Source organism: Oncorhynchus clarkii, chromosome 5 (genome assembly GCF_045791955.1).
Source record: "Oncorhynchus clarkii lewisi isolate Uvic-CL-2024 chromosome 5, UVic_Ocla_1.0, whole genome shotgun sequence".
NCBI lineage: Eukaryota > Metazoa > Chordata > Actinopteri > Salmoniformes > Salmonidae > Oncorhynchus > Oncorhynchus clarkii.
This window is the reverse complement of record NC_092151.1, coordinates 77,541,822-77,569,694: the sequence shown is the minus strand read 5'-3', so window position 1 is coordinate 77,569,694 and position 27,873 is coordinate 77,541,822. Positions and strand designations below refer to the sequence as shown.

The window sequence follows — 27,873 nt, the reverse complement described above, 5'->3', positions numbered from 1 at the left end:
AGGGAGATAGAGACAGTGTGTGTGTGCGTGTGCGTGTGCGAGTGTGTGTGTGAGTGAGTGAGTGAGTGAGTGAGTGAGTGAGTGAGTGAGTGAGAGTGAGAGAGACAGAGAGAGAGAAAGAAGGGAAACTTCCAGAACCCGCTGGATTCTCCAATTACATTTAACAAAATACAAATCACGAATTCCAAATGGCTATACTTACACACTTTAACATCATCTTCAGCTCTGGCATCTTCCCCAATATTTGGAACCAAGGACTGATCACCCCAATCCACAAAAGTGGAGATAAATTTGACCCCAATAACTACTGTGGGCAACTGTGAGCAACCTTGGGAAAATCCTCTGCATTATCATTAACAGCAGACTCGTACATTTCCACAGTGAAAACAATGTACTGAGCAAATGTCAAATTGTCGTTTTACAAAATTACCGCAAGACAGAAAACGTATTCACCCTGCATACCTTAATTGACAAACAAACAAACCAAAACAAAGGCAAAGTCTTCTCATGCTTTGTTGATTTCAAAAAATGCCTTGGACTCAATTTGGCATGAGGGTCTGCTATACAAATTGATAGAGAGTGGTGTTGGGGGAAAAACATACGACAACATAACATTTCAAACAACAAGTGTGCATTTAATATTGGCAAAAAACACACATTTCTTTCCTCAGGGCCATGGGCTGAGACAGGGATGCAGTTTGAACACCACCCTCTTCAACATATATATCAAGGAATTGGTGAAGGCACCAGAACAGTCTGCAGCACCCTGTCTCACCTTACTAGAACCTGAAGTCAAATGTCTACTGTTTGCTGATGATCTGGTGCTTCTGTCCCCAACCAAGGAGGGCCTACAGCAGCACCTAGATCTTCTGCACAGATTCTGTCAGACTTGGGCCCTGACAGGAAATCTCAGTAAGACAAAAATAATTGTGTTCCAAAAAAGGTCCAGTTGCCAGGACCACAAATACAAATTCCATCTAGACACCGTTGACCTAGAGCAGACAAAAAACTATACATACCTCGGCCTAAACATCAGCGCCACAGGTAACTTCCACAAAACTGTGAATGATCTGAGAGACAAGGCAAGAAGGGCCTCTATTAAATTCTACAACCACCTAAAAGGAAGGGATTCCCAAACCTTCCATAACAAAGCCATCACCTACAGAGAAATGAATCTGGAGAAGAGTCCCCTAAGCAAGCTGGTCCTGGGGCTCTTTTCACAAACACAAACAGACCCCACAGAGCCCCATTAGATCCAACCAAACAATGAGAAAACAAAAAGAGAATGACTTAACACATTGGAAATCATTTACCAAAAAACGAGGCAAACTAGAATGCTATTTGGGACTAAACAGAGAGTACACAGTGGCAGAATACCTGACCACTGTGACTGACCCAAACTTAAGGAATTTGACTATGTACAGACTCAGTTAGCAGTTGCTATTGAAAGAAGCCTCCGTAAGCAGACCTGGCTCTCAAGAGAAGACAGGCTATGTGCACACTGCCCACAAAATGAGGTGGAACCTGAGCAGCACTTCCTAACCTCCTGGTAAACGTATGACCATATTAGAGACACATATTTCCCTCAGATTACACTGATCCACAAAGAATTTGAAAACAAGTCCAACTTTGATAAATTCCCATAAAGATCTATTGGGTAAAATACCACAGTGTGAAATCACAGTGTAATGTTTACAGTTCATTTTTGATTGTTTATTTCACTTTTGTTTATTATCTATTTCACTTGCTTTGGCAATATTTGTCCCATGCCAATAAAGCCCTTTGCCTTGAACTGAAAGGAGAAAGAGAGAAGGAGCGAGAGGGGAGTCAGGTATAAACATGAATGGTAAAGGCGTCGTAAAGCACTGGGCAGGGAGTTGGCAGGCAATTAAACCTTTATGTTCCATAGAGTCTCTAACCTCCACGGCCAATCATTTGATATGGTGGAATTTACTCTGTCATTAAGGCTTTTGTCATAAGCAGGACAAAGAGAGCAGTAATCCAAGCTTGCCTGCTGTTCTAAAGAGATGACCCACAGCCACAGTAAAATGGCTAGGGGAATTTTAAAGCTTCCTTCAACTGAAAAACAACACACTACTAAGCCTATAGTGATGACAGCTTACAGTCTAGCTAATGTGTTAGTTTCTCTCTCACTGAAATGCTGTTCTCTCTCTCTCTATGTCTATAGTGATCACAGCTTATAGATTTGCTAATATGTTTCTCTGCAACAAGCTCATTTCAAATCAATTCAAAGGGCTTTATTGGCATGGGAAACACATGTTTACATTGCCAAAGCAAGTGAAATACATCTTAACAAAAGTGACCAATCTCTGTCCTTGGGTGTGTAACGTTCTATAAGCGACCGAGGGGAATGGTGATGGCCTCTTTCAAACAGATTTAGTTCCCAGGCTTCATCAGTAGCAGGAGCCAGAGAGACTGTTTTTCATGGGGCTGACAAGGACGTGGGTGCAATAAACATGGGCACAGACGGAAGCCGTGGACTGGGGAGCCCTGCTCTGGCATTAAGACCTGAGCCTAGCAAAACAGCCCAATTAAAGTGATTCAGCACCGCACCAGGGACGGAATCCATCCATCACAGAGAAGAGTGTGATGTATATACGACAGACCGAGAGAGATCCAACAGATCCGACAATGTGTATTTGTGTGTGTGTGTGTTGCATATACAACAGAGACCCAACGACACACAGCCTAATATAGTTGGATCCTCATCCTCCAAGTATTATTTAATTACCCTTATTTTACTCCTTCCTCCTCCTCCTCCTCCTCTCTACCAAATCAGGCCATATGTACTGTATGTATAGCAGATCAAGCAACAGCCCATGGGCTCTGTGGGGTCTGTTAGTGTGTGTGTATAGCAGATCAGAGCAACAGCCCATGGGCTCTGTAGGGTCTGTTAGTGTGTGTGTATAGCAGATCAGAGCAATCGCCCATGGGCTCTGTGGGGTCTGTTAGTGTGTGTGTATAGCAGATCAGAGCAACAGCCCATGGGCTCTGTGGGGTCTGTTAGTGTGTGTGTATAGCAGATCAGAGCACCAGCCCATGGGCTCTGTGGGGTCTGTTAGTGTGTGTGTATAGCAGATCAGAGCAACAGCCCATGGGCTCCGTGGGGTCTGTTTGTGTTTGTGTGTATAGCAGATCAGAGCAACAGCCCATGGGCTCCGTGGGGTCTGTTTGTGTTTGTGTGTATAGCAGATCAGAGCAACAGCCCATGGGCTCTGTGGGGTCTGTTAGTGTGTGTGTATAGCAGATCAGAGCAACAGCCCATGGGCTCCGTGGGGTCTGTTTGTGTTTGTGTGTATAGCAGATCAGAGCAACAGCCCATGGGCTCCGTGGGGTCTGTTTGTGTTTGTGTGTATAGCAGATCAGAGCAACAGCCCATGGGCTCTGTGGGGTCTATTAGTGTGTGTGTATAGCAGATCAGAGCAACAGCCCATGGGCTATGTGGGGTCTGTTTGTGTTTGTGTGTATAGCAGATCAGAGCAACAGCCCATGGGCTCTGTGGGGTCTGTTAGTGTGTGTGTATAGCAGATCAGAGCAACAGCCCATGGGCTCTGTGGGGTCTGTTTGTGTTTGTGTGTATAGCAGATCAGAGCAACAGCCCATGGGCTCTGTGGGGTCTGTTAGTGTGTGTGTATAGCAGATCAGAGCAACAGCCCATGGGCTCTGTGGGGTCTGTTAGTGTGTGTGTATAGCAGATCAGAGCAACAGCCCATGGGCTCTGTGGGGTCTGTTAGTGTGTGTGTATAGCAGATCAGAGCAACAGCCCATGGGCTCTGTGGGGTCTGTTAGTATGTGTGTATAGCAGATCAGAGCAACAGCCCATGGGCTCTGTGGGGTCTGTTTGTGTTTGTGAACAGACCCCCTGGACCAGCTTGCTTTGGGGGCTCTTCTTCAGGTTCATTTTCTGTAGGTGATGGCTTTGTTATGGAAGGTTTGGGAATCCCTTCCTTTTAGGTCTGTGTGGCATTCCGATGCAGAGGACTAAGGAAACTACTACAAACTAGTTATTCATTCTAATATGAAAACACTCCACTGGTTTGGCAAGAGACATTTAATAAGAAACAGTACAAATAAAAACGGACCAAGCTCTATGAATAGAAGTAGGAGGAAAAAAACTCTCCAAAATCAGCGATCAATTTGTGTGATGGTCAATCTGAGTTTAGAGAGGAGTGTGTGTGTCTGTGTCTGCATGCGTGTGTTGCTCCATAGGGGAAAGTGGTGTAAGTTGAGCCATTACTCTGTCAAGGGAAATATAGTATTGTTTCTAACAAAGATATCTACATATATTTCAGGATGCATATCCCTGGAAATAATCAGAATTCATTGAAACATTGCAGTTTGGAGAACATAGCTTGTCCATAAAAAGTGGTCTCTTGGCACAACGTACACTGGGTATGGGGTAAATTGAGGACAGGACAGGGTAAGTTAAGCCACCTACAAATTTCTGTACTGAATAAATATTACCACTACCATTTTAAAACCATGAATATCTTTATTCCCCAAACACAATTCAACACAATCACAATCTGTTGTCTTTGATAATGTTAAGCATCTCTTAACGCTTAACACCTACAGTAACAGACACTTTGTACTTTTTGAAACACTTTTAACATAGGCTAGGTCCTGTTGTTACCTCATATCCCAGCGAAAAATGCCTTTCATTATGCCTGGGAAGAAAACACTTCAATTTGCTCAACTTGCCCTTGGCTCAACTTACCCCAAGGCAAACATTTTGACTATGTTAGCTCACACAGCTACAAGGATGCACTTTCATGCAAGGTTTAGGACCTCATAATATTATTGTAGCTTAAATAGATCCCAACTGACGTATAATACAATCTTCAAAATATCTTCTTTGGTTTTAGATACAAGCATCATGAATCCTCAAAGACAATACCTTTATTTGACTTGGTGAAAATCTGTTTTTTGGACCTGACTTGCTCACCACTTTTCCCATGTGGTTTCTTCCTTCACAGACTCCATGAAATGATGACCTCTTCCTAAATACTTGGTCACATGATTAATTTTGTGTATGGTTTCCTATAAACAAGGATGGCTCAACTTACCCCACTCTCCCCTACTGTACGTGTAGTCACTTGTGTGTGTAAGTCCATGTGTGTGTAAGTCCATGTGTGTGTAAGTCCATGTGTGTGTAAGTCCATGTGTGTGTAAGTCCATGTGTGTGCAAGTCCATGTGTGTGCAAGTCCATGTGTGTGCAAGTCCATGTGTGTGCAAGTCCATGTGTGTGCAAGTCCATGTGTGTGTAAGTCCATGTGTGTGTAAGTCCATGTGTGTGCAAGTTCATGTGTGTGCAAGTCCATGTGTGTGCAAGTCCATGTGTGTGCAAGTCCATGTGTGTGCAAGTCCATGTGTGTGCAAGTCCATGTGTGTGCAAGTCCATGTGTGTGCAAGTCCATGTGTGTGTAAGTCCATGTGTGTGTAAGTCCATGTGTGTGCAAGTCCATGTGTGTGTAAGTCTATAGGTGTGTAAGTCCATGTGTGTGCAAGTCCATGTGTGTGCAAGTCCATGTGTGTGTAAGTCCATGTGTGTGCTCGCGTGTTCGCTCCCGTGTGTGTGTCATTGCCTGTATCTGTGAGTCATAAATGTGGTAGGGGGATGAAGAGGCAGAGGCCTTTATCAAGCTCTACTTCTTGCCCAGATAAGACAGGAATGCACCTCATGAAGGAAATCAGAGGTGAGACATCTCTGGGAGAGAGAAAAAACCAAACAATGTGAAATGACCGGAACGATCGGCCTCACACCACATGATACGTCTACATGACTTTTCAGCTTGGCCAAGGAGTGGTGCAGTGTGTGTGTGTGTGTGTGTGTGTGTGTGTGTGTGTGTGTGTGTGTGTGTGTGTGTGTGTGTGTGTCGAAGGAGTGGTGCAGTGTGTGTGTGTGTGTGTGTGTCGAAGGAGTGGTGCATCACAGAGACCAGATAAGGCAACCATCAAGGAACAGAGATATGAGAAGAAGTCTTTAGGTGGCTGTCTGATAGCAAGGTCCCAGAAAAATGGTTGGTCAACAGCAGTCTGTTGGAACCAGTCTGATGTCGCAATAGCTCACGTTCTGTTTCACAATGAAGTAAAAAGAAACATGAGCACAGTGGTCAGTCTGCTTGACCCGGCTATACCAATTATTTACCTTATATACTGTATGGTACAGCTTTTTAACTAAACAAAAGTGTTTAAAGGGTCAGTCTGCAATTAGAAAAACAACAGACCAGCTGTCGTGCCACGTACTAATCGCACACTGCAGATTTAAGGTGCACAAGCAGAGTATCCCACATTCACAGCACACCAATACCAATGCCAGTGATGTGGATAATACAGTAGATTTGCCTGAGCGAACCGCTGTAAAACAGCAGCAGAATCAGACATGTTGTCTAGTGAATTGTCTCGCTGAACATCTCATCACACCTCCATACCTACCGTGTCAGCTAGGCTTGCCTGCAGCTATCTGAGGAGAATGGCATGGCGTGCTACCACTGATAAGCTGAGAAGCTGGAAGAGGGTTTGACACTGTGTGCTTCAGAGAGAAGGAAGGCATGCTCCCACAAGCTAATACCAGGAGAACAACTTGTACCTACACCCTCTCCCTACCGTACCTCACACGGAAAACTACAACATTATAAAACGACTAGAGATCTTCCTACAGTATATTCCTAATACAACTAGAGACAGAGAGAGAACCAGAGAGTTTGTATGTACACTACCGTTCAAAAGTTTGGGGTCACTTAGAAATGGCCTTGTTTTTGAAAGAAAAAAAAAATGTGTCCATTAAAATAACATCAAATTGATCAGAAATACTGTGTAGACATTGTTAATGTTGTAAATTACTATTGTAGCTGGAAACGGCTGATTTGAATGGAATATCTACAAAGGTGTACCGAGGCCCATTATCAGCAACCATCACTCCTGTGTTTCAAATGTTCCTATTTTTTTTCTTATTTTTTGTGTTATTGACTGTACGTTTGTTTATGTGTAACTCTGTGTTGTTGTTTTTGTCGCTTTTTGTGTTAGCTAATCCAAGTTTATAATTTTAAAAGGCTAATTGATCATTAGAAAACCCTTTTGCAATTATGTTAGCACAGCTGAAAACAGTTGTTCTGATTAAATAAGCAATAAAACTGGCCTTCTTTAGACTAATTGAGTATCTGGAGAATAAGGATTTGTGGGTTCGATTGCAGGCTCAAAATGGCTAGAAACAAGGAACTTTCTTACGAAACTCGTCAGTCTCTTCTTGTTCTGAGAAAGGAAGGCTATTCAATGCGGAAAATTGCCAAGAAACTGAAGAACTCGTACAACGCTGTGTACTACTCCCTTAACAGAACAGCGCAAACTGGCTCTAACCAGAATATAAAGAGGAGTTTTAGATGCACCCATCACAACTGAGCAAAAGGACAAGAACATTAGAGTGTCTAGTTTGAGACACAGATGCCTCACAAGTCCTCAACTGGCAGCTTCATTCAATAGTACCCACAAAACACCACTCTCAACATCAACAGAGAAGAGGCGACTCCGGGATGCTGGCCTTCTAGGCAGAGTTCCTCTGTCCAGTGTCTGTGTTCTTTTGCCCATCTTAATTTTTTATTTTTATTGGCTAGTCTGAGATATGGCTTTTTCTTTGCAGCTCTGCATCCCGGAGTCCTCTCTTCACTGTTGACGCTGAGACTGGTGTTTTGTGGGTACTATTTAATGAAGCTGCCAGTTGAGGATTTGTGAGGCATCTGTTTCTCAAACTAGTCATTTGTGTGTGTGTGTGTGTGTGTGTGTGTGTGTGTGTGTGTGTGTGTGTGTGTGTGTGTGTGTGTGTGTGTGTGTGTGTGTGTGTGTGTGTGTGTGTGTGTGTGTGTGTGTGTGTGCATTCCTTATCAGGATTATGTTTATGCAGTTTATATTCTTAATTTACGATTACTACAACAAGATGGTGAAAAACCCAAGCAACAATATAACATAACCTTTTCCTGGAATAACAAGGCAGTGAATTTACATTCTCAATGACATAAAAGGCAGGCTACCCCAAATTCATATCTAAATACAGAATCACCCAATACATTTTCATCAGCAGCATGGCTAGAAACTGAAAACAGTCTTTCATCCCTGCCGTATTCCACTGAAGAGGAAATGGAGAAGGGAGGATTTGTTCACTGTGGTTTATAAAGGCACATACACACAGGACATAAACAGGACCTTTTCAATCATGTTAAGAGGAGTAATTAACTAATCATAGTGATTGATTACCATTCTCTGCCACTGACAGAGAGTAACAGTTATTACCTACTGAGCAAAATCCATCTCCTCCAGTTCTCTATTCCGAGTGACAGAAAACTGTGTGAGGTGAATCTTTGAAAGTTTGAGAGACCTGGGTTCTTTGAGCGTTTGCTTGAGCCTTGCTGGAGTACCAAATGGGCAGGCTAGCTCAATCAAGCACAGCTTAAGTATGCATTTGGTTTGCAGTTAAAGTATTAGAAAGAGGTTTGACTGGGACATTGGAGAGGGAGATGAAGGTGAGGGAGATTGGGATATACAGTACATTATGTGTGGTACTGAGTGAGTTGGTGTCATCCAGTAGTTGCAACAGACAGTACCTGTGTCTCAGGTAGTATGTGTAGGACTGAGCGAGCTGAGTGGCAATGGGACAGTACCTGTGCCTCAGGTAGGGAGACATCCATGATGCTGGGCTGGCCTCGTGGCTCTCCGTTCTCCAGTCGCGAGTAGACCACCTGGTACCCTCTGATCTGGCCATGCTGCTTCACCTGGAGGGGGGGCTTCCACGTCACCCTCAGGGCTGTGGAGTTCAGGACATCAGCCTCCACCTTCCTGGGTGGAGCTCCAGGCACTGGGGAGAGAGGGTAATAGGTAACAGAGTTTAGGTAACAATTGAGGTTAGGTAACACGTTGAGCTTCAATTCTGACTGAGGGATACAGCTAGGCTTAAAACCTTACAGACAGGGTCTGTGTCCAAAACGGCATCCTCTTTAAGATGCACCCATAGAATCATAGAAGACAACCAACCAAGTCTGTTCCAAACGCAGTGCTCTATAGCTAGCTGGATCTCTATCAGAATGGCATCAAAGCTTCATCCGCAGCTGAGCTACTTTTGAAGGTTAGATCAAAGTGTCGCATGTGGTCCCTTAGGGGGAGACGTTGACTGCTGGGTTGAGTGGCCAAACTTTATGCTTCATGGCAGAAGAAGAGCAGAGCTGCTATTGAAACAAGCTTATTACGAGCCCCTCCAGGATGCATGGTCAGCTACAAGGGGAAACTTTACATTATTACAAATATGACTTCAATAAAAATGAGACGATACAGCGTGGCTTGGTAATGATAGCCAATAGGAAGCAGTGGAGGTAGCATGGCTTGGTAATGATAGCCAATAGGATGCAGCAGAAAGTAAGAAGGAGAAGAAGGAAGTTAAGCGGTACAGGTTATAAAGGCCTGTATTAAGAGATCAATGTACAGATATAAGCAGATTGTTAGTGTAGTAGTCTACGCAACACAACACCACGTAGCAGAGAGGAAAGGCTCAGTATCTGCCAGTCAGCACTATGCACAGCAGCTCTGCTAATTGAAACCATTTAACCTCATAATACATATGCAAGCTTCCAGAATCCTGCAGAATCCTGCTGCCTACACCGACCTTCAGAAGAAGAAAAGTCAATATGGCCGTTGTATTAACAGATAAACACAAAGCCCAGGTCTGCATCCCAAATCACACCCTATTCCCTATATAGTTCACTACTTGTCAAAAGTAGTCTACTATGTAGGCAATAGAGTGCCATTTACAATGCATACCAGGCCTGTGTAAAATGGAAGAGGTACATAAGCAGAGAAGGCCAGCATGTATACACTCACATACTGTACACACGATGCTGTTGAAGTCTTTGAGGTTTGGTCTTCAAAGGTTTCAATCCAGAGAACTGCTGGGTTTCATTTGTACTTGCTGGTTTCAAACGGAACCAAAAGCGATGTCACAATGGACCCTATTGTTTTAAAACAACACAGACTATCATCTTTCAGTGTTGGGGATGTTAGAGATGGACTGGGCTGTTGGACTCAAACTGCGGCCAGCAGCGATTGTCTTTCTCCCCTCCATCTCTCTCTCTGTATCTCTTTCCTCAAATCTCCCTTTCCCTCTCTCCATCTCTCAGCCTCTCCTTCCTTCTGCCCCCCCACCCCACCCCTCTCTCTTTTGCCATCGCTCCCTGGCTGTCTGATTCTCATCAGAGAAAGATCTTCCACTCCCTCCCATGGAATCTCCATGGAAACCTTGTTGCAGAGATGGAGTGGGTTCATGCCAGGTTCTCTTGTTTCTAGAACGTACCCTCTACTCATGCCACTTGGCAGAAGTTGCTAATGCACTTTTTCCAGAATCCCACTGTGTGAAGGCAGTCAAGCTCATATAATGTGCTTGTCAGCTCAGGGCAGTGGGAAAGCTATTCAGCTGGTCATTTAATAAAGATGTCAAAGAGAACGGGAATGTATAGTCCTAGTCAGGTGGGGGGGGGGGGGGGGGGGCTTAACCCAGTGTGGCAGAGGACATGGAACCCCTGGAGTTCCTCAAATAACCATTGTTTGTCAATGGTTTATATTTGCACCTTCGGTTAGTTGAGAGGTTCTTGGAGAAACCTTTAATGGTTCAATGTCGCAACGGGTTCCTGGAGGAACCCTGGAGTGGAGTGGCTTAGTAGGGGTGTGACTTTAAGATGGGGGGAGAACAAGTAGTGGGGAGAACAAGTATTTGATACACTGCCGATTTTGCAAGTTTTCCTACTTACAAAGCAGGTAGAGAGAGGTCTGTCATTTTTATCATAGGTACACTTCAACTGTGAGAGACGGAATGTAAAACAAAAATCCAGAAAATCACATTGTATGATTTTTAGTAATTAATTTGCATTATATTGCATGACATAAGTATTTGATCACCTACCAACCAGTAAGAATTCCGGCTCTCACAGACCTGTTAGTTTTTCTTTAAGAATCCCGCCTGTTCTCCACTCATTACCTGTATTAACTGCACCTGTTTTAACTTGTTACCTGTATAAAAGACACCTGTCCACACACTCAATCAAACAGACTCCAACCTCTCCACAATGGCCAAGACCAGGGAGCTGTGTAAGGACATCAGGGATAAAATTGTAAACCTGCACAAGGCTGGGATGGGCTACAGGACAATAGGCAAGCAGCTTGGTGAGAAGGCAACAACTGTTGGCGCAATTATTAGAAAATGGAAGAAGGTCAATATGACAGTCAATCACCCCCGGTCTGGGGCTCCATGCAAGATCTCACCTTGTGGGGCATCAATGATCATGAGGAAGGTGAGGGATCAGCCCAGAACTACATGGCAGGACCTGGTCAATGACCTGAAGAGAGCTGGGACCACAGTCTCAAAGAAAACCATTAGTAACACACTACGCCGTCATGGATTAAAATCCTGCAGCGCACGCAAGGTCCCCCTGCTCAAGGCAGCGCATGTCCAGGCCCATCTGAAGTTTGCCAATGACCATCTTGATGATCCAGAGGAGGAATTGGAGAAGGTCATCTGGTCTGATGAGACAAAAATAGAGCTTTTTGGTCAAAACTCCACTCGCTGTGTTTGGAAGAAGAAGAAGGGTGAGTACAACCCCAAGAACACCATTCCAACCGTGAAGCATGGAGGTGGAAACATCATTCTTTGGGGATGCTTTTCTGCAAAGGGGACAGGACGAATGCACCGTATTAAGGGGAGGATGGATGGGGCTATGTATCGCGAGATCTTGGCCAACAACCTCCTTCCCTCAGTAAGAGCATTAAAGATGGGTCGTGGCTGGGTCTTCCAGCATGACAATGACACACACAGCCAGGGCAACTAAGGAGTGGCTCCGTAAGAAGCATCTCAAGGTCCTGGAGTGGCCTAGCCAGTCTCCAGACCTGAACCCAATAGAAAATCTTTGGAGGGAGCTGAAAGTCCGTATTGCCCAGCAACAGCCCCGAAGCCTGAAGGATCTGGAGAAGGTCTGTATGGAGGAGTGGGCCAAAACCCCTGCTGCAGTGTGTGCAAACCTGGTCAAGAACTACAGGAAACGTATGATCTCTGTAATTGCAAACAAAGGTTTCTGTACCAAATATTAAGTTCTGCTTTTCTGATGTATCAAATACGTATGTCATGCAATAAAATGCAAATTAATTACTTAAAAATCATACAATGTGATTTTCTGGATTTTTGTTTTAGATTCCGCCTCTCACAGTTGAAGTGTACCTATGATAAAAATTACAGACCTCTACATGCTTTGTAAGTAGGAAAACCAGCAAAATCGGCAGTGTATCAAATACTTGTTCTCCCCACTGTATATTTTTTTGGCCACCGTTAAGAGTAAAAGCAATTTCTGTTCATTTATTCTGTTGTATTGTCATCACATGTTAACGTTGAACACTGACAGCTTAGTAGCTTCAATGAGGTTCACAGGGGTGTATGAGTTCCTCGAATTGGAATAGTTACCACTTTATTACTGTATGTAATCAGAAATGTTATGATTATTAATATTATATTCAAATATGTCATGTCCATAAATATTCAAGGAACATTTTACTTTGAGGAGTACAAACTTAACATGATGAAAAGGAATGACATTTACGCTAACAGGTGACCAAAAAAAAACGATCTGAAAGTCAAGCCTCCAAAAAGCCACAACTTCAATCTGATAGGCTGCCACCTCTACAATATATTATTAAGAAGGTTTCAAATGTAACCCCTCCCATCAGAAAAAGGTCATGGTTTGAACCTTTACAGGGGTTCCTCGAAGACCCTTTTCAAAGGGGTTCATTGAGGAACCTTTTTCAGCTGGAAAGGTTCCGCTGGCGTGGCAACCCAAAAGGTTTTTCCAGGCACCTTTACTTTTAAGAGTGTACAGACAGTGTACAGGCACACAACACAGCTGACATGAGAGACAGCCCAGCGTTATACTGTATATACCCCACCATCAGGGATATACAGATGGATCTCAATAATTATAGGCTGAGAGATTGGCTTAATGTTAGTTTATTAAAACAAATTAATTGTGAGCCAGAGGCCCAGCCTTCAAGGCCCAGGGTGCCCAAACCACAGTGTCAGAGCAAATGAGACTTCACTGTGATCACAGGGAATCAGGCAGGCAGCTCTGCGGGTGCTGCTGTGCTGTGGGGGTGGGGGGATCATTGGTGATAGAGTGAGATCGAGGATGGAGAGACAGAGAGAGAAAGAGAGAGAGAGGGTAGATGGAGAGAGGTGGGAGAGAGAGAGAGAGGGGGGGGAGAAAGAGATGGAGAGAGAGAGAGAGAGAGAGAGAGAGAGAGAGAGAGAGAGAGAGAGGGGGGGGGGAGAGATGGAGAGAGAAAGAGGGGGAGACAGAGATTGAGAGAGAGAGAGAAAGAGAGAGGGGGAGGAAGAGATGGAGAGAGAGAGAGATGGGGAGAAAGAGGTGGAGAGAGAGAGAGGTGGAGAGAGAGGGGGGAGAAAGAGATTGAGAGAGAGAGGTGGAGACAGAGGGGAGAAAGAGATGGAGAGAGAGAGAGGGGGGGGGAGAGATGGAGAGAGAGAGAGAGAGAGGGGGAGAAAGAGATGGAGAGAGAGAGAGAGAGGGGGGGGGGAGAAAGAGATGGAGAGAGAGAGAGAGGGGGAGAAAGAGATGGATAGAGAGAGGGGGAGAAAGAGGTGGAGAGAGAGAGGTGGAGAGAGAGGGGGGAGAAAGAGATGGAGAGAGAGAGGTGGAGAGAGGGAGGGAGAGTGAGATCGAGATATTTAAGCAAGAGCGAGAGAGAGAGAGAGAGCGAGGGAGGGAGAAAGAGGGAGGGAAAGAGATGGGAGAGAGAGAGGTGGAGAGAGAGGGAGGGAGAGTGAGATGGAGAGAAAGTGGGTGAAAGAGAGAGAGGGAGAGAGAAGGAGAGAGAGAAAGGGATGAGAGAGAGGGATATGAGGAGAGAGGGAGCCAGAGAGAGAGGTGACACAGTCAAGGTTATTGGATGGGATTGAGTGGGAGAGGAACAGCGTGCTTAACTAAAGACTATGCTTTGCTTCTGCTTGTCTCTTGCAAAGGCATTATTGGCTGTTTCTAGTCTTTATATGAAAGCCCTAACTAACCCAGTGAGCCATAAAATAAAAACAGAGAAGGGAAGAGCGAGAGAAAGATGGAGATAATAAGATAAAGAGAAGAAACTCTGCTACACCAGCTATATACTGTATGTCCAGCTCTCTGACCAGATGTACTGTATGTAGATCTGAAAAAGAGCAGCTTCTCCCAAAGTGCAAAAAAAAGAAGAACGAATAGAAATAAACTATAGCAAGAGTAGCCAAATAGCCATTACGATCACTGAGACAGGTCTCATGCTCGGAAAAATAGACGCAGGCAATTCAAATACAATTAAGGCACCTGGGAATCAAATTAATCCAGACAATTAATCCAGACAATGGAAAAGTCTAACATAATTAAAACGGAAGGGAAAAAGAGGGAGGCAGGAAAGAGGGAAGGTGAGAAGAGAAGGAAAGAGGGGAAGAGGGGGATGCAGGAAGATGTCAAGAGCACAGGCCATCTTCATTTGTTAGTTGTGGTCACCACAGACGGCTGGAGAAAGAAGCAGAAAAACTGGATGGAGAAAAAGAGGACATTAGGAAAAGCTTCGGTCCACACACTGTGCTGATGGACAAACAGCTAGAGAACGAAGAAACCCGGTGTAGAGGACAAGAAGAGGGATGGGCTCTACAGCCCTGCACACTATGCTGCCCATCGGTCTTAAGCCTCTCTTGGACTTATCCGCTGATACTTTGATTTTCTCCAGTGGCCCAGGAAAATAGCCTATTGCTCTCAAGGTTACGATGTGGTGGATTGAGTCTTGACAAAACAGACGGAACCCCTTGCAAGGATTTACTGTAATAGTGTCTTCAGACTTAGAGACCACAGGCGCTGGACCGTGCCACTGTGACACTGTGAGGCGGTATACTCTGCATGCGTCCGAAATGACACCCTATTCCCTATTTAGTGAACTACTTTTGACCAGAGACCCAGAGGGAATAGGCTGCAATTTTAGGACGTCAGTTATACAGAACACACATTGCGTTCAATTTGATTAATGTCAGTAATTAACACAGCACGCTCGTTTGTTGAGCTGACCATCGTTTTGTGCTAGCCTACCATGCACAGCCCATTTAGCCACCATGCATGCCACAGCGCCTCAGACCAGACCTCAAAACTGTTATCTACAGTATGTGAGAAGATGGAGCCTGTCAGACTCAGGCTCCTCTCCAGACAACACAGACTGCCCAGCCCGCTGCCAGGTTAGAGAAATTACAGCACACTCAGAAACAGGATGAAAAGTAGAGACAGGCTGTAGAGTAGAGCAGCAGGAGGTTGTAGCATTAGAAGAGTAGTAGTCGTAGAAGAATCCCGGTGCAGGGTTAGTGTCAGTAGTGTGGCCAGAGAAAGGCAGAGATAGGCCGTTGGGGAAAGTAGCAGAAAAGGGTTGGGTTGAAAGCAGTAGTGTCAGTAGTAACAGTAGTGTCAGAAGTGGTAACAGTAGTGTCAGTAGTAACAGTAGTGTCAGTAGTTGTAACAGTAGTGTCAGTAGAAGTAACAGTAGAAGTAGTAGTAGTAGTAGTAGTAGTAGTAGTAGTAGAAGTAACAGTAGCAGTAACAGTAGTAACAGTAGTAGTAACAGTAGTGTCAGCAGTGGTAACAGTAGTAGTAACAGTAGTGTCAGTAGTGGTAACAGCAGTAGCAACAGTAGAAGTAGAAGTAGTAGTAGTAGTAGTAGTAGTAGTAGTAACAGTAGCAGTAACAGTAGTAACAGTAGTAGTAACAGTAGTGTCAGTAGTGGCAACAGTAGTAGTAACAGTAGAAGTAGTAGTAGTAGTAGTAGTAGTAGTAACAGTAGCAGTAGTAACAGTCGAAGTAACAGTAGTGTCCGTAGTGGTAACAGTAGTAGTAACAGTAGAAGTAGCAGTAGTAGTAGTAGTAGTAGTAGTAGTAGAAGTAGTGGTAATTGTAGCAGTAACAGTAGTAACAGTAGTAGTAACAGTATTGTCAGTAGTGGTTTACAGTTGTAGTAACAGTAGAAGTAGTAGTAGTAGTAGTAGTAGTAGTAGTAGTAGTAGTAGTAGTAACAGTAGTAGTAACAGCAGTAATAACAGTAGAGGCAGTAGTAGTAGTAGCAGTAGTGGTAACAGTAGTGGTAACAGTAGAAGTAGCAGTAGTAGTAGTAGTAACAGTAGTAGTAACAGCAGTAATAACAGTAGCGGCAGTAGTAGTAGTAGTGGTAACAGTAGTGGTAACAGTAGAAGTAACAGTAGTAGTAGTAGTAGTAGTAACAGTAGTAGTAGTAGTAGTAGTAACAGTAGTAGTAGTAACAGTAGTAGTAGTAGTAGTAGTAGTAACAGTAGTAGTAGTAGTAACAGTAGTAGTAGTAGTAGTAGTAGTAGTAGTAGTAGTAGTAGTAGTAACGCTAGTAGTAGTAGTAGTAACAGTAGTAGTAGTAGTAGTAGTAGTAGTAGTAACAGTAGTAGTAGTAGCAGTAGTAGTAGTAGTAGTAGTGGTAGTAGTAACAGTAGTAGTAGTAACAGTAGTAGTAGTAGTAGTAACAGCAGTAGTAGTAGTAACGGTAGTAGTAGTAGTAGTAGTAACAGTAGTAGTAGTAACAGTAGTAGTAGTAACAGTAGTAGTAGTAGTAGTAGTAGTAGTAACAGTAGTAGTAGTAGTAGCAGTAGTAGTAACAGTAGTAGTAGTAGTAGTAGTAGTAGTAGTAGTAGTAGTAGTAGTAACAGTAGTAGTACCAGTAGTAGTAACAGTAGAAGTAGCAGTGGTAGTAACAGTAGTAGTAGTAGTAACAGTAGTAGTAACAGCAGTAATAACAGTAGCGGCAGTAGTAGTAGTAGTGGTAACAGTAGTAGTAGTAGTAGTAACAGTAGTAGTAGTAGTAGAAGTAACAGCAGTAATAACAGTAGCGACAGTGGTAGTGGTAACAGTAGTGGTAACAGTAGAAGTAGCAGTAGTAGTAGTAGTAGTAGCAGTAGTAGTAACAGTAGTAGTAGCACTAGTAATAACAGTAGTGGCAGTAGTAGTAGTAGTAGTAGCAGTAGCAGTAGTGGTAACAGTAGTAGTAACAGCAGTAATAACAGTAGCGGCAGTAGTAGTAGGAGCAGTAGTGGTAACAGTAGTAGTAACAGTAGAAGTAGTAGTAGTAGTAGTAGTAGTAGTAGTAGTAGTAGTAGTAACAGTAGCAGTAACAGTAGTAACAGTAGTAGTAACAGTAGTGTCAGCAGTGGTAACAGTAGTAGTAACAGTAGTGTCAGTAGTGGTAACAGTAGTAGTAACAGTAGAAGTAGTAGTAGTAGTAGTAGTAGTAGTAACAGTAGCAGTAACAGTAGTAACAGTAGTAGTAACAGTAGTGTCAGTAGTGGTAACAGTAGTAGTAACAGTAGAAGTAGCAGTAGTAGTAGTAGTAGTAGTAGTAGAAGTAGTGGTAATTGTAGCAGTAACAGTAGTAACAGTAGTAGTAACAGTATTGTCAGTAGTGGTTTACAGTTGTAGTAACAGTAGAAGTAGTAGTAGTAGTAGTAGTAGTAGTAGTAGTAGTAGTAGTAGTAACAGTAGTAGTAACAGCAGTAATAACAGTAGCGGCAGTAGTGGTAGTAGCAGTAGTGGTAACAGTAGTGGTAACAGTAGAAGTAGCAGTAGTAGTAGTAGTAACAGTAGTAGTAACAGCAGTAATAACAGTAGCGGCAGTAGTAGTAGTAGTGGTAACAGTAGTGGTAACAGTAGAAGTAACAGTAGTAGTAGTAGTAGTAGTAACAGTAGTAGTAGTAGTAGTAACAGTAGTAACAGTAGTAGTAGTAGTAACAGTAGTAGTAGTAGTAGTAGTAGTAACGGTAGTAGTAGTAGTAGTAACAGTAGTAGTAGTAGTAGTAGTAGTAACAGTAGTAGTAGTAACAGTAGTAGTAGTAGCAGTGGTGGTAGTAGTAACAGTAGTAGTAGTAACAGTAGTAGTAGTAGTAGTAACAGCAGTAGTAGTAGTAACAGTAGTAGTAGTAGTAGTAGTAACAGTAGTAGTAGTAACAGTAGTAGTAGTAGTAGTAGTAGTAACAGTAGTAGCAACAGTAGTAGTAGTAGTAGTAGTAGTAGTAGTAGTAGTAGTAGTAGTAACAGTAGTAGTAACGGTAGTAGTAACAGTAGTAGTAACAGTAGAAGTAGCAGTGGTAGTAACAGTAGTAGTAGTAGTAACAGTAGTAGTAACAGCCGTAATAACAGTAGCGGCAGTAGTAGTAGTAGTGGTAACAGTAGTAGTAGTAGTAGTAGTAGTAACAGTAGTAGTAGTAGTAGTAACAGCAGTAATAACAGTAGCTGCAGTGGTAGTGGTAACAGTAGTGGTAACAGTAGAAGTAGCAGTAGTAGTAGTAGTAGTAGTAGTAGTAGCAGTAGAAGTAACAGTAGTAGTAGCAGCAGTAATAACAGTAGTGGCAGTAGTAGTAGTAGCAGTAGTGGTAACAGTAGTAGTAACAGTAGTGGTAACAGTAGTAGTAGTAGTAGTAGTAGTAGTAGTAGTAGTAGTAACAGTAGTAGTAACAGCAGTAATAACAGTAGCGGCAGTAGTAGTAGTAGCAGTAGTGGTAACAGTAGTAGTAACAGTAATGGCAGTAATCGTAACAGTAGTAATAACAGTAGAAGTAGCAGTAGTAGTAGTAGTAACAGTAGCAGTAACAGTAGTAGTAACAGTAGTGGCAGTAGTAGTAGTAGTAGTAGCAGTAGTAATAACAGTAGCAGGGCTGGTTTAGTGCTAGGAAAGTAGTCTCCAGCCTGACCACATCAGAGAGGAGTAGAGAGGCCAAACAGAGGCAGAGACAGACCAGGGGACAGCAGCAGCAGTAGTAGAGACCCAGGACCAAGCTGGGTTAGTGCCAGAAGTGCTTCCCTAGGGAAGGAAGCCCCAGTCTGGGGCCCAACAATGGACGTACCATCCTCCTTGGTCCTGATCCTGACCGCGGGGCTCTCTGGGCCTGGGCCTACGTCCGTGTGAGCCCTGACCCACACCTGGTACTCTGTCCACTTCTCCAGGCCCTCCAGGATATAACTAGAAACATCTGCCCTGATGCCCGACACCTTGTGGCGCTCCAGGTCCTCACCGGTGGCGGCCTGGTAGGCCAGAGAGTAGCGGACGATGTCCCCATGGCGGCTGGCTGCAGGGGGTGCCACCCAACTCACCTTGATGCTGGTGGAGCTGAGGCTCAGAAGGTGCACCTCCTGGGGCGGGGCTGAGGGGGCTGGAGGAAAGGGGGGGACACATGGAGGTGGTTGGGGGGTCAAGCAGGAGAGATGGGAGAGGGAATACCACCCTATTCCCCCTGTAGCGCACTACTTTTGACTGTATAGGGAATAGGGTGCCATTTGGGATGAACTACAGGCCTTCTGGACTGGGAGGAACTGTAGTCTGTAACTCCTTACCAATGTGCTTTAGAGTAATCATGTGTAAGGCAGTCTGAAATGTGTTTCTAAATTAGCTATTGTAGGTGTGTAGTTTCTAAATGAGCTATAGTAGGTGTGTAGTTTCTAAATGAGCTATAGTAGGTGTGTAGTTTCTAAATGGGTTATAGTAGGTGTGTAGTTTCTAAATGGGTTATAGTAGGTGTGTAGTTTCTAAATGAGCTATAGTAGGTGTGTAGTTTCTAAATGAGCTATAGTGGGTGTGTAGTTTCTAAATAAGCTATAGTAGGTGTGTAGTTTCTAAATGAGCTATAGTGGGTGTGTAGTTTCTAAATAAGCTATAGTAGGTGTGTAGTTTCTAAATTAGCTATAGTAGGTGTGTAGTTTGTAAATGAGCTATAGTAGGTGTGTAGTTTCTAAATGAGCTATAGTAGGTGTGTAGTTTCTAAATGAGATATAGTAGGTGTGTAGTTTATAAATAAGCTATAGTAGGTGTGTAGTTTCTAAATGAGTTATAGTAGGTGTGTATTTTATAAATGAGCTATAGTAGGTGTGTAGTTTCTAAATGAGCTATAGTAGGTGTGTAGTTTATAAATAAGCTATAGTAGGTGTGTAGTTTCTAAATGAGCTATAGTAGGTGTGTAGTTTCTAAATGAGCTATAGTAGGTGTGTAGTTTATAAATAAGCTATAGTAGGTGTGTAGTTTCTAAATGAGTTATAGTAGGTGTGTAGTTTATAAATAAGCTATAGTAGGTGTGTAGTTTCTAAATGAGTTATAGTAGGTGTGTAGTTTGTAAATAAGCTATAGTAGGTGTGTAGTTTCTAAATGAGCTATAGTAGGTGTGTAGTTTATAAATGAGCTATAGTAGGTGTGTAGTTTCTAAATGAGTTATAGTAGGTGTGTAGTTTCTAAATGAGCTATAGTAGGTGTGTAGTTTATAAATGAGCTATAGTAGGTGTGTAGTTTGTAAATAAGCTATAGTAGGTGTGTAGTTTCTAAATGAGTTATATTAGGTGTATAGGGGTTATGCTTCTACTAAAGATGTTTATTTTATTTTATAGTCTCACACAATTCTCCACAGTGCAGAAGAAACATAAAATACTTCAAATGCAAAACAGGACACAATAAAAATGAAAAACAACTAAATGCATAAACAACACACAATATGAGCAAAATACATGTTCCAGAATATCACAACCCAGTATGAACAAGGGGAAGGTAGTGGGTGGGTGAGGGATACTGAGGCACCACTGTGTAGAAAATAACCTTTAACATGCCTGCTTGTGATTTGGCAGCCAGAGCAGTGAGGAAGCAGGACACAATATGCCTTCAATATAAGTCATGTTTGGTTGGTTGGTGTTAAAAGGCTCATCCTTGACAGGCCATTCCTTCCTTTAGAATACAGACACCCAAGTGATTAACAGAGTTCAAATACAGATAAAGACAGAGAAAACAGAGCATGTGTCTTAAACGACACCCTATTCCATATGGGCCCTGGGCAAAAGAAGTGCACTATATAGGGAACAGGGTGCCATTTGGGAAGCAACAGAGTAATTCCCTGCTGTTCAGCTGAACCTTTATGTGTATATTCATGAGGGAGTAGATGAGAGTTAGAGAGTCTATGTGTGGGAGACAGATTGAACAGATATGTTTCAAACAGGTACGGAGTTGTAAGAAACACAAAAAGATAGAGAGAAGCAGAGAGATATATAGCTATAAAAGAATGCAAATAACAGATAAAGGGCCAGACAGATCATATGACATGGTGAATGGAGGAGTGAGAATATTGAGGACAGATATAGTGATAGAATTGTGAAAGTGATTTGGAGAAGCAAGGGGAATAGAGCAGAAAGCGTGAAAGAGCAGCCCTGCTGGACTCTTTGCCGTGGCAGCACCTTTCTTGAAATGGCGACTCAGTGGCTCTGTGTGTCAGTGAGCAGGCAGATAAGAGACTGACTTCAGAGAGAGGGAGCGAGAGAGAGAGAGAGAGAGAGGCCTCATTTTAGGGACCTCTGTTCCTATGGGAACCAAAGCCCTGTATAGTGTTTGGGACTGTGTCCTAAATTGCACCCTGTTTAGTAGACTCATTTTGACCAGGGTCCATTGAAGTAGTGCACTAAATAGGGTGTCATTTGGGACACAGCATGGCTCTCCCCTTTCCACACAGGAAGGCTTTCACAGCTGACAAGTAAAACAAATGGCCAAGAATAAGCTCTGATTCCTTTGGCAAACCTGTCATAAATATTTCAGCTTCCAACCTCTAGATCTCCTGGAGAGACCATGCTCCGTGCTGTGAGGGGAGCAGAGAGGAGGCTGAGGTAGTGACAATAGCAGAGGTGTGGCGGAGGGGTCTGGTTATGTGCTAAAAACTCGATTAAGGGGGAGCTGTTCAGCGTTATTAGCGTCGGTTAGGTGACAGTGATTGTGTTGGTGGATGCCGAGGCCATACATAAACGTATAGTACAGTACGGTGCCATGTTTCATTATAAACTATAATAACAAATGATGGTGACATTTATGATGCCGCCGTGCCTTCTGTGCAGCAGTCTGTTTTAGGTTGCTGGGTTCTGCATCACAATGGAAATGAGCATGTTTTGTATCTATGTACTCAGTGGAATGTGACGCACTGGATTTATCATACTATTTGTCAAAATGTGCAATGGCCGATGGGCTGTGGTTTGTTATCGACTGACTACAAATAGGGACAAGGAATGTTCCTCACATTGCTGGCATTTACAGTGCCTGCAGAAAGTATTCATACCACTTGACGTATTCCACATTGTGTTGTGTTACAGCCTGAATTCAAAATAGATTACATATATTTTTTCCCTCACCCATCTATACACAATACCCCATAATAACAAAAATAACACATTTATTGAAAATGAAATACAGAAATATCTCATTTACATAAGTATTCACACCCCTGAGTCAATACATGTTAGAATCACCTTTGGCAGCGTCTTTCTGAGCCTCTAAGAACTTTCCACACCTGGATTGTACAATATTTGTAAATTATTATTTAAATTCTTCAAGCTCTGTCAAGTTGGATGTTGATCATTGGTAGACAGCCATTATCAAGAGTTGCCATAGATTTTCAAGCCAATTGAAGTCAAAACTGTAACTAGGCCACTCATAAACATTCAATGGCGTCTTGATAAGCAACTCCAGTGTATATTTGGCCTTGTGTTTCAGGTTATTGGCCTGCTGAAAGGTGAATTTGTCTCCCAGTGTTTGTTGGAAAGCAGACTGAACCAGGTGTTCCTCAATGATGCAGCCACCATCATGCTTGAATATATGAAGAGTGGTACTAAGTGATGTGTTGTGTTGGATTTGCCCCAAAAATAACGCTTTGGATTCAGAAAATAAAATACATTTCTTAGCCACATTTTTTGAAGTTTTACTTTAGTGCCTTGTTGCAAACAGGATGCATGTTTTGAAATATTTGTATTCTGTACAGGCTTCCTTCTTTTCACTCTATTTAGGTTAGTATTGTGGAGTAACTACAATGTTGTTGATCCATCCTCAGTTTTCTTCTATCACAGCCATTAAACTCTATAACTGTTTTAAAGTCACTCTTTACCTCACCACAGTTTCCTTCCTCTCCGGCAAATGAGTTAGGAAGGACACCTGTATCTTTGTATTGACTGGGTGTTTTGATACACAATCCAAAGTGTAATTAATAAATTCAACATGCTCGAAGGGATATTCAATGTCTGCTTTTCAAAATTAATTTTTACCCATCTACCAAGAGGTGCCTTTTTTTGCGAGGCATTGGAAAACCTCCCTGGTCTTTGTGGTTGAATCTGTGTTTGAAATTCACTGCTTGACTGAGGGACCTTACAGATAATTGCATGTGTGGGTTACAGATATGAGGTTGTCATTAAAAAATCATGTTAAACACTATTATTGCACACAGTGAGCCCATGCAACTTATTATGTGACTTGTTAAGCACATTTTTACTCCTTAACTTATTTGCCATAACAAAGGGGAATACTTATTGACTCAAGACTTTTGAGCTTTTAATTTTTTATCAATTAGTAAACATTTCTACAAACATAATTCCACTTTGACATTATGGGGTATTGTGTGTAGGCCAGTGACACAAAAGTTCAATTTAATACATTTTAAATTCAGTCTGTAAAAGTGGTAAAAAAAGGAAAATTGCACAACATGGAGTCAGCTAGGATGAAAGTGATTCTTCTCGAATCAGCAGAACATAAAATAATAAAGATGTTTTAAGACATGATATTTAGTGTTTAGTGTATACACTTTACATACTAATGCGAAATTCCTGTTCTTCGAAAACTTCTCACAAAAACAAGCGTATCTCTGTGAAATGTTCACAAACCACTGAGCGCATTATTTTCAAATTGTTCCTTTAAGATCAGGTGGGTTAGAGGTGCAGGCTTTAAAAGATGACCAGTCTTCTTCCTGTGGTAAGTGGGTAAAAGAGTCAGTTCTTTATCTGGTAAGTGCCAAAAGAGGAGGACATTTTCACAGATTCTTACTGCTCTGGCCTCAATTCACAAGCTATGTAGAAGTCAAAGACCCATACTTTAGCATGCTTTCAAAATAAAGAAAAACACAATAACTCAACTAACAACTGACCGCAAAATATGACCTACCTTTATGACCTACCTTTTCCCCACCTGGACTCCGCAGAAGAAGAGAAGGCATTGGGGTGTCTGGGCATTGGGGTGTCTGGGCATTGGGGTGTCTGGGCATTGGGGTGTCTGGGCATTGGGGTGTCTGGGCATTGGGGTGTCTGGGCATTGGGGTGTCTGGGCATTGGGGTGTCTGGGCATTGGGGTGTCTGGGCATTGGGGTGTCTGGGCATTGGGGTGTCTGGGCATTGGGGTGTCTGGACATTGGGGTGTCTGGGCATTGGGGTGTGGACCAAAAACAGCCCCTATTGTCCAACACAAAGTCCAGCTCCAAGTAAAGAGAGGTAAAGAATGGTAAGTTTGGGTCAGGAAGTTGGGGTACAGTACTTACTGGACTGGGCAGTCCTGGCCTCGATGGGTTGGGTAAAGACGCCCAGGCCCATTTCAGAACGAGCAGCCAGGGAGAACATGTAGAGGGTGTCTGGCTTCAGACCCTCCACAGCATAGGACCCCGCTGGAAGGAAGGTCACATGGAGCTGAGGGAGAAAATAGGCAGAAGAGACGTTAGTAAAAGTCTCGGAATCCAGGAGCCAAAAACAAATCTTGTGTGCACTAGCTAGCTACTCTATTCATGTTAATGCCTGTCACCAGAGAGTATTCAAAAAGCACAATGAGAAAAGTAGATATTGTAATCCCCAAAGTTAATATGTACCACGTTCACATAAAAAGATACACATAGTAGGAATTACTTATTGGATCCTAGCTTGCATTTGCAACTCCTGAAAGACAACAAACAGAGTAAAGGATAACAAAAACATCTATGATTTTCCGTTGTCCTTCGAGACAGATAATACAATGCGTCTACTCCATGAATATTGTTATCAGTTAGGATATTATCAGCCATTTACCTTGTTGCCAGAGTTAGCCTCCCAATACATCAGTTCATACTTGGTGATCTGGTCCTGGACAGGCCACAGCCACGACAGCATGATGCGGGTGTCCAACTCTGCCTCGGCGTTGAAACTAGATGGCTGGGCTGGTACTACAGGCAGAGAGAAAAGCGAGATGAAACACTGCTCTCAGAATACATAGGGGTTACATCCTTATTCTCCTAAAGCATGCGCTCCTCCCCATCTATTTAAAAGCATCGGAATATCTTACACCAGTTATTTTCTTCCCACAAAGGGAAGTGCACACTTTAGACAGACGGGTAAAGAATTGGGACAAAGTGAATCATATAGACTATTGTAGAGTCTGTAGACATGCTGTGAGACACAGGTGCTGTGCTTTTACTCTGTTATGGAGCTGACACAGCGGTTTCAAAAATATCAGAAATATACAGAACACTTTCACAAGTGGCTACAATATACCTTTAAAATCTAGAGTAAGTCTACAGTACAGAGGAAGCCATTTCCGATGAGCGTGTCTGCACTACAAACTATTCTGGGGCACTTCATCACTTCATCACTTTTCTTCTCAGAGGTGTCAGAAGAGGAGGAAACTGTGGAGTAGACATGATCTACGTTGTACTTTGAAGACACAGTAGATAATGCCCTTGTGGATGTGGATATTCACTCAGTGAAAAGTGAAACCTCTATTAGGGAGACTTACATGCCACCACCTAGGTAGTGTACTACTTAAGAGTGTCCGCTCACCTCCCTGCTGGGTCTTGACCTGCAGTACATCAGAGGGAGGTCCGTCCCCTACAGAGGTGAACCCCAGCACCCTGAGGCTGTAGGTGATATCAGTGGTCAGCCCTGAGATGGTGGTTAGTCTGCTGTCGTCAGTGTTGTGTTTCTGCCAGCCACTCAGTGGGGCTCTGAGGTCCGAGCTGTAGTACACCCGGTACCTGAGGAGAGGGTTAGAAAATCAATCCATCAACAAGGTTTAGAAAATGAACCAAAAAATATACACATATTTGGCAAAGCATCAGACGAAAAGACATGTTATATCAACCTAGGTGTATGAAATGTATACATGCTTTATGAAGCATATAGGACTTATAAAGGGTTTATGAAGGCTTCAATAATATTGCTCAGTGGGTTAGAGCATGGTCAGGGGGTATTATATATTAATATAATATCTTACCCTCTGATCTGTCCATTAGGCTCCTCAGGCGGCTCCCATTGGACCAGCATGGTGGAGGCACTGAGCATGCGAGCCTGTACAGCTAGTGGTGGAGAGGATGGAGCCTGCTCACTGGTCCTGGTGTCCACGAGGCTGCTAGGAGGGCCACGCCCGATGTTGTTCAGCGCCATGACGCGGAACTCGTACTCGGAGTAGGGGCTGAGGCCACCAATGCTGTAGCGCGTGGTGGCTACCCCATCCACCTAAAATATAATGATAATATGACATATGATAATTCAGCAGACTTTTATCCAAAGTGACTTACAGAACTGTCAACATTGACCCTGACACATATATTTAGTATTTGTGGCCTACGCAGGAAGAGAACCCACAACCATGTGGGAATTGAAATCACAACCATGTGGTAATCGAACCCACAGCCTTGGTGTTGCTAGCCCCATACTCTAACCCACTGATCCACTGGAATCATTGGACCGTACCTCCTGGAAGCTGTTGTCAGAGACCTTGGCCCGGTACTGGATGACGTAGTAGGACACGGGCTCAGGGTTCCCAGAGTCCCAGGTCAGGGTGACGCTGGTGGCTGTGGTCTCCGTCACGATCAGGGAGGTGGGGGGCTTGGGCAAGGCTGTCAGACAGACCAGGGGGAGGGAGAGTAATACACAGTTCATGGAAGATTACAACAGCAAATGATACATTTCTGTTTTAATGGACAATAAAGTATACTATTCTATTGCATTGTATTCTACTCTATTCTCTTGCTTTTCTATTCTATTTTATTCCATTCTATTCTACCATCCTTCGTCCAGTCCTGCTAACAGAATACTACATATAAAGGCCTTAAATAGGTTGAAAGTGCTCTATCTCACTAATGCAGGCCCCAGAGCTGTGAGCAGCAACAAGAGTGAAAAGAGCGAGAAGGACAGCACTCACATCCTATCAGTCAATCACTATTCAGAAGCCTGTCTCTTTCAGTCCCTCACCTGTCACTGGAGGGGCCAAGCCAGCCATGTTCATTATCTCTCAAAGCAAAGTCTCTCACCCAGTGTGACACCCACTCTGCCTATTCACAGGCAAAACACCAACCATTCAGAACACACTCTCACTCTCTCGCTCGCTCTGAATAGAAAGCCTATTCTCTCCTTCTCTGCTATCTAGGGCAAAACTTTCTCCTTCAATTAACCTGAGAGTCTTGAATAGCGAGATGAATAGAGTAATGTGTATTTCTATTTTCATTTTATTTATATATTGATCCAAAAAAACCTCAGGGCTTGAGGCTTCCCTTTGGCAAAATAGAAAATGTGTTCAATGTGAGGTAAAGGAGTATCAATACAAAATGATAATATTAAGTCTCTAAAGATACTGAAGAATAGTTGGTGTTAGTCTGATATAAATAACCCAAATAGAAAGTAGACTCAACCAGACTGACTCAATGTAAAATGGAGTGAAATGAATGGAGGTTATCTGGCTGGGTTTGTGCTAGGATTTCTTGTGGTGTTTTTCAATTATTTGACATTCTATGGAATTGCAAAGTGACAAATTACATAACATATAAGAGTATAATATAATACTATTGTGTTCTACACTGGCATAGCGTTTGAGTTTGAAACACAAGATGTACATCCTCACGGTAATGGTAATGTACACGCTCTCCCAGGTTTTCCTATTTCCATCGCAAATGGAAAGAGCATCATTGTAATACAATTTTGGCTGAAAATGGTTGCTAAATC

General features: G+C 43.1%; 1 protein-coding gene across 4 annotated transcripts in view; it reads right to left on the bottom strand.

Moving 5' to 3' along the window:
• Positions 1–27,873, bottom strand: part of LOC139409406 (protein tyrosine phosphatase receptor type Fa) — a 424,559-nt gene that overhangs the window by 128,278 nt on the left and 268,408 nt on the right. For 3 of the 4 annotated variants that reach the window (XM_071154522.1, XM_071154523.1, XM_071154524.1), the window contains exons 8-13: positions 26,626–26,771; positions 26,147–26,388; positions 25,714–25,907; positions 24,967–25,100; positions 24,450–24,594; positions 8,674–8,867 (exon numbers count right to left, since the gene is read on the bottom strand). In XM_071154522.1, coding sequence (XP_071010623.1) covers positions 8,674–8,867; positions 24,450–24,594; positions 24,967–25,100; positions 25,714–25,907; positions 26,147–26,388; positions 26,626–26,771 — 1,055 coding nt within the window. Of the gene's footprint in view, positions 1–8,673; positions 8,868–18,983; positions 19,290–24,449; positions 24,595–24,966; positions 25,101–25,713; positions 25,908–26,146; positions 26,389–26,625; positions 26,772–27,873 lie in introns of all 4 variants that reach the window. The other variant, XM_071154521.1, reaches the window with a different exon arrangement.